Source organism: Physeter macrocephalus, chromosome 11 (assembly GCF_002837175.3).
Source record: "Physeter macrocephalus isolate SW-GA chromosome 11, ASM283717v5, whole genome shotgun sequence".
Taxonomy (NCBI): domain Eukaryota; kingdom Metazoa; phylum Chordata; class Mammalia; order Artiodactyla; family Physeteridae; genus Physeter; species Physeter macrocephalus.
Window position 1 is genome coordinate 59,780,814 of NC_041224.1, and position 7,280 is coordinate 59,788,093.

The 7,280-nt window shown below is 39.9% G+C and overlaps 1 protein-coding gene across 2 annotated transcripts in view; it reads left to right on the top strand.

Annotated features, from left to right (window-relative positions):
- Nucleotides 1–7,280, top strand: part of IQCH (IQ motif containing H) — a 211,878-nt gene that overhangs the window by 14,213 nt on the left and 190,385 nt on the right. For both annotated transcript variants that reach the window (XM_024128842.3, XM_028494945.2), the window contains exon 4: nt 6,433–6,550. In XM_024128842.3, coding sequence (XP_023984610.1) covers nt 6,433–6,550 — 118 coding nt within the window. The remainder of the gene's footprint in view (nt 1–6,432; nt 6,551–7,280) is intronic.

Sequence of the window (7,280 nt, forward strand, 5' to 3'; positions counted from 1 at the left end):
TGGGCGTATATCTGGACAAAACTATAATTCAAAAAGATACATGCACCCCTATGTTCATAGCAGCACTATTCACAATAGCCAAGACACAGAAACAACCTAAATGTCCACTGACAGATGAATGGATAAAGAAGATGTGGTACATATATACAATGGAATACTACTGGGCCATAAAAAAGAACAAAATAATGCCATTTGCAGCAAAATGGATGGACCTAGAGATTATCATACTAAGTAAGCCAGAAAGAGAAAGACAAACACCATATATCATCACTCATATGTGGAATCTAAAATATGACACAAATGAACATATCTATGAAACAGAAACAGAATCACGGACATAGAGAACAGACTGGTGTTTGCCAAGGGGAAGAGGGTTGGGGGAGGGATGGAGTGGGAGGTTGGGGTTAGCAGATGTAACCTTTTATATATGGAATGGATAAACAACAAGTTTCTACTGTATAGCACAGAGAACTATATTCAATACCGTATGATAAACCATAATGGAAAAGGATATTTTTTAAAAAGACTGTATATATATGTATAACTGAATCATTTTGCTATATAGCAGTAATTAACACAACATTGTAAATCAACTATACTTCAATAAAAAAATTAAAAAACAAAACAAAACAGCGAGGCCCAGATTGTAGTCCAGTCAAGTGTCTGCAAGTATCCGCTCCTACACCATAGCTACCTGAAAACCAGGAAGGCTAATTTTCACAGGGGATGGTTTTCCTTTTTCCCAAGTATTGCTCAAGAAAAAATCGGTAGTTTTGTCTAATAGAGACAAAACCCAATAGATACACAAAGTGATGATAATGGATGCAGCACATGCAAGATTTTCCTAGCAGTCATTCAGAAAACAATGATAAGGACATTATCAAAAGTGGTATATTTTCTCCAAAGAGCTCAAAGTGCTTTTGTATTGTTTTCAAAATAGGTTTCATTATTATCCCTACTTTGGCAATGAGTCTTCTTCTATGTCAAAGTGTGGTTCTTCCTCTTATCCTTGCTGGCTTGCACAGATTTTATTGCTTGAGATATCTGCTCACACTGTTCTTTTTTTTTTTTTTTTTTTTTTTTTTTCGGTATGCGGGCCTCCCACTGCCGCGGCCTCTCCCGTTGCGGAGCGCAGTCTCCAGACGCGCAGGCTCAGCGGCCATGGCCCACGGGCCCAGCCGCTCCGCGGCACGCGGGATCCCTAGAGAAAGCCTGCGCACAGAAACGAAGACCCAACACAGCAAAAATAAATAAATTAATTAATAAACTCCTACCCCCAACATCTTTTTTTTTTTTTTTCGGTATGCGGGCCTCCCACTGCCGCGGCCTCTCCCGTTGCGGAGCGCAGTCTCCAGACGCGCAGGCTCAGCGGCCATGGCCCACGGGCCCAGCCGCTCCGCGGCACGCGGGATCCTCCCGGACCGGGGCACGAACCCGTGTCCCCTGCATCGGCAGGCGGACTCCCAACCACTGCGCCACCAGGGAAGCCCAACTCACACTGTTCTTAATGACCACGCTTTGCTTATTGACACTAGGAGGGTGACTACCATCTGTACCAACACCATCAGAACTGCACAGAAATCTTCATTTTATATTCTGTGATGCTAGTGTTTTGAGGGGGGGAAAAAACAAGAACAAAGCAGATAATCGTGAGAAACAGTGAGAAGGAAAGAAGTTTCTGTTAAATGATGAGTATAGATTAGAAGGTACATTTTCACTCAGTTATTGAAGCCCCCTTGGAGCCAATCTCTTCTGGGTTGTTACAAAGCAGTACACAAATCCCACTTATACAGAAAATGACTACATCCGAGTTACAGAGAGAGACAAAGCACAGGTTGTTAACACTTGGTCATCTAGGTGAAGGGTATTTGGATGCTCACTATTCTTTCAATTTTTCTATGGGTTTGAAATTTTTTGAAACAAAAAATAAAATTTTTAAAAGCATCATAAAATTTAAAAATAACAATAAATTGGAAAACATTTCCAACATACATGATATAAAAATTGCTAATATTCTTAAATACAAAGTGCTCTTGCTGATAATAATAATAATAAAAACCCTTGACATAGACAAAAGGACATCAATAGAATACTCACAGAGCTAGAAATGCAAATAACCAGTAAATAGGTGAAAAATATTTAATCTCACTGGTAAACAAGAATTAAATTATATATTACTGTTTTTCTTAACAAATTAGCAAAACATGTCATTTAAAACACCCTAATACTCAGTGCTGATGAGGGGTCCGAAAGATGAGTGTACTTTTATACTACTGGTGGGAGGTATAAGTTGTCACAAAGTTCTTAAAGGAGGTTTTTCAACGTATGTGAGAAGATTTTTTAAATTGTTATTTTTTAGTTTAGTAGTTTGTATCTTAGGAATTTATCCTAGGATATAAGGAGAGATACACATGGATCTCTGTATAAGTTTGTTCATTTCAGTTTTATATTTAGTAGCAATAAACTTGGAAATACCTTAAATGTTAACAGTAACAATGATTAAATCTGCAACACATCTGTGTATTATATAGCTATTAAAACCAATATTGTCCAAGACATTTTCATGACATGGAAAAATTCTCACAGCATATGTTGAGGGGAAAAAAGGGGGATGCAAAATTGTATCTCAATTCAAATTCACTGTTTTTACTTTTTTTTTTTTGCGGTACGCGGGCCTCTCACTGTTGTGGCCTCTCCCGCTCTCCCGCTGCGGAGCACAGGCTCCGGACGCGCAGGCTCAGCGGCCATGGCTCACGGGCCTAGCCGCTCCGCGATATGCGGGATCTTCCCGGACCGGGGCACGAACCCGTGTCCCCTGCATCGGCAGGTGGACTCTCAACCACTGCATCACCAGGGAAGCCCCAAATTCACTTTAAAAAAAATAATAAATTTATTTATTTATTTTTGGCTGCATTGGGTCTTCATTGCTACACACAGGCTTTTCTCTAGTTGCGGAGAGCAGGGGCTGCTCTTCGTTGTGGTGCATGGGCTTCACATTGCAGTGGCTTCTCTTGTTGTGGAGCATGGGCTCCAGGCACTTGGGCTTCAGTAGTTGTGGCATGCGGGCTCAGTAGTTGTGGCTCTCAGGCTCTAGAGTGCAGGCTCAGTAGTTGTGGCGCACACAGTGCAGGTTGATTTGTTAGTTGCTCCGCAGCATGTGGGATCTTCCTGGACCAGGGCTCGAACCAGTGTCCCCTGCACTGGCAGGTGGGTTCTTAACCACTACGCCACCAGGGAAGTCCCCAAATTCACTTCTAAATACATAATCTACAGAGGTAAAAGGATTTGTAAGAAATACACTGAGAGTTTCACTTCTAGGAAGATGGTATAGACATACTTTCCCCTATTCCTTCTGATAAATACAATTAAAACCCTTGGATGTTATATATAAAACAAACTTAAGAAGACTCTGAAAGGTGAAGAGAAGGGGAGGACATGATGGTGAGGTCCCTGGATTTTCTGCTTGCCTCATCTATCCCATATCTGACCTATTTTATTTTCATTTCCTCTGAAGAAGTTCTCTTAACATTTCTTGCAAGACTAGTCGCTGGTGACCAATTCTCTTAGTTTTTGTTTGAGAACATCTTTATTTCTTCTTCACTTTTGAAGATAATTTTGCTGGATACAGAATTACAGGTTGGCGGGTTTTTTCTTTCCACACTTCAAATATTTTACCTCACTCTCTTCTTGCTTGCGTGGTTTATGAAGAGAAGTTTGATATAATTCTTAGCCTTGTTCTTCTACAGGTAAGTTTTTTCCCCAGTCTTCAAGATTTTCTCTTTGTCCTTGGTTTTCCATAGTTTGAATATGATTTGTCTAGGTGGTTTTTTGGTATTTATCCCCCCTAATATTCTCTGAGCTTCCTGAGTGTACGGTTTAGCATCTGTCATTAATTTTGGAAAATTCTTAGCTATTATTACTCAAATATTTCTTCTGCTCCTTTCTCTCTTCTTTTTCTGATATTCTCAACATGTGTATGTTACACCGTTTATAGTTGTCCCACAGTTCCTGAACATTCTGTTCTGCTTTGTTAATTTTTTTTCTCCTTGCATTTCATTTTTGGAGTTTATATTGACATTTCTTTAAGCTCACTGATTCTTTCCTTGGCCATGCCCAGTCTGTTAATAAGACCATCAAAGGCATCCTTCATTTCTGGCAATATTTTTTATTTCTAACATTTCCTTTTGATTCTTTTTGGAGCTTCAACCTCTCTGCTTACATTACCCATCTGTTCTTGTATATTGTCCACTTTTTCCCATTAGTGTCTTTAGCATATTAATCATAGTTATTTTTAATTCCTGGTCTGATAATTCCAAAATCTCTGTCATATCTGAATCTGATTCTAATGCTTGCTTTGTCTCCTCAGACTGTTTTTTTATTTTCTTGCCTTTTAGCATGGCTTGTCATTTTTTGTTGGAAGCTGGACATGATGTATTAGGTAATAGGAACTGAGGTAAGTAGGCATTTAGTGTGAAGTAAGTAGGCCTTTACCTGGCCAGGTGTTATGCTGTGTTTACTATCTGCTGTAACTGTAGATGTCTGAGGCTTCAATTTCCCCAGCTATCTTTGTTTTTGTCCCCCCTATAGTTTTTGGGTTTCCCTAGAAACTCCTTCCTAAATAGAATCTGAGACTTGCAGTTCTTTCACCTGTAATCCTCTGTATGCAGAGGCTCTGTGGATGTAGTATGTGTTGGGGGGAAACATGCAATAATCCTGTGATTAGGTCTCATTCTTTTGGAGGGTCTGTGTCCCTGTTACCATCACAAGTTTTTCTCAGCATTTCCCCCCCCTCCCCCTGCCTTAGGTGAGACAGGAAGACTAGAGGGAGCTGGAGTTAGCTAATTGCCCTTCTTCAGGTCAGATAAGGCTTTGATAAAATAGTTTTCCCTGAGACCTAGCTTTCATTATAGAGAACAGAACAAAGAACAGAACTTGGAGTATTCTCTTCCTTTTTCCCTGCTGGAAGCAGGAGGGGATTTTTCTCTGATCTTCACAGAGAAAACAAGGTGGGGCTTCTAGAGGTAAAACTCATGGAAGTATGGGTCGTCTGCCATCCTAAGACTTGGCCCCTCAGAGTTTTTAACTCTCAAGGGAATCCACACTGAGCCTCCAGAAATTTGTTGACTAGAATTTAAGTGCTCTTCCCAGTACTGGCTCCAGCAGCAGTTTTCTGCTCTTGGGCTTTATCCACCTCTTTCTCCAGTTTTGAAGGCAGCAGTTTTCCCTGTGATCTCAATTCTTTGATGTATCTAAGAAGAGTTGTTTTTCTGATTCTTCAGCTTTCTTGATGAGGATTGGAGCGAAACTTCCAAGCTCTTTACATGTTGGAATGAAACCAGAGTCCATAAATTGCTTTTTAATTGTAATTTTACAAAAGTGGGCATCACAATAGAATCAAGAAAGTGAGTCATTTGTTGTTGAGTTTAATTAACCTTAATTATGTTGACCATCTTAAAGAACTGGAACCTGCTTTAAAATTAAAATTAAGACCTACATTACACACATATACACATTCTTACAACTTTATTTTGTTTGCACATTGCTATCCCATGGAACTCCTCACTGCTTAACAAGGAAGACCTTTAACCACCTTTGATCCTTAAGTCTCTGCAATTATATAAAATAGCAGAAGTTTAAAGAGTATAATGATGGGGACTTTCCTGGTGGTGCAGTGGTTAAGAATCCGCCTGCCAAGGCAGGGGACATGGGTTCGAGCCCTGTTCCAGGAAGATCCCACATGCCACGGAGCAACTAAGCCCGTGTGCCACAGCTACTGAGCCTGTGCTCTAGAGCCCAGGAGCCACAGCTACTGAGCCCACGTGTCACAACTACTGAAGCCCACATGCCTAGAGCCTGTGCTCTGCAACAAGAGAAGCCACCGCAATGAGAAGCCCACACACCACAAGGAAGAGTAGCCCCCGCTCACCCCAACTAGAGAAAGCCCTCAGGCAGCAACAAAGACCCAATGCAGCCAAAAATAAATAAATAAATAAATTTATGAAAAAAAAAAACTAAAAAAATAAATGAAGAATATAATGATGAACTGCTTAGGGATCAGCATTTTGAATATATTTAACATTGGCTATATTGTGACTTAATTTTATTTAACAAAATACAGCATATTGTATATTTTTAATTGAGAAATATTTTATGGAGTAATAATTCTGTCAATTGTGCGTCATATAAACTCAGCCAGGGATAGAGCTTTTTATTCATGCTATAATGGTCATTATCAGACTAGGAAGTTCTTATGCTTAATAAACAACTGCAGTTTTATAGTGGTAAAAATGCTAAAGTTGGTCAAATTTATTGTAATTACCAATAGAATATTTCCCATAAAATGTAATTTAACTAGGAAGCATTGTTTTTAAGTTACAATTTGTGAAGCTTTTATGATAGCAAATTTGACTTTAATTTTTTTTTTAAACTTAGGTTGCTTCCAGCTGTAATTGATCAGAAATCATTTATTTTCCCTCTGGAATCTGAGGGGAAACTTTGGCAACCCCCAAGACAGCACAGTTCATTTCCACATGCCTTTCCAAGAGTAAAGGTAGGAAGAGAGAAATCCATAGAGACAGAAAGTGGATTGGTGGTTGCCAGAGGCTGGAAGCGGGAGGGAGGGAGAGTGGGGAATGACGTCTAATGCTTGTCAAGTGTCTTTGGGGGAGGATGAAATGTTCTGGAATTAAATAGTGGTGATGGCTGCACAACTCTGTGAATCTACTAAACACCATTGAATTATACACTTTGAAAGGGTGAAATTAAAGTTTATGAATTATATCTCCATAAAGCTGTTAGAAAAGAATTTTTTTTTCAAGAGCAAAGGTGGGAAATTGTGTTCTAAATGAGAAAACATGCCATTGTTGTTTCAGATATGTTCATGGCATGGTCAATTTCTAAGACAAAAGAGCTTTCTTTGAAGTTAAGTTTCCAGGCAGCAAGGAATAGAGCCCAAGAGGTTTCTGGCTTTTGGTTATGCTTTCAATTTGATTCCTGTTTCCTCCCTGACTCCCCCAAAGTGATAACAGTTCACCTCTTCTGGGTACCAGGTGCTACTTTCAGTGCTTTGGGAACATTAACTTATTTAACCTTCAGAATAATCCTAGAAGGAGATGTTATTATTATCTTCATTTTATTTTTTTATTTTTTTTTATTTTTTTTTTTTGTGGTATGCGGGCCTCCCTCTGTTGTGTCCTCTCCCGTCGCGGAGCACAGGCTCCGGACGCACAGGCTCAGCGGACACGGCTCCCGGGCCCAGCAGAGCCGCGGCATGTGGGATC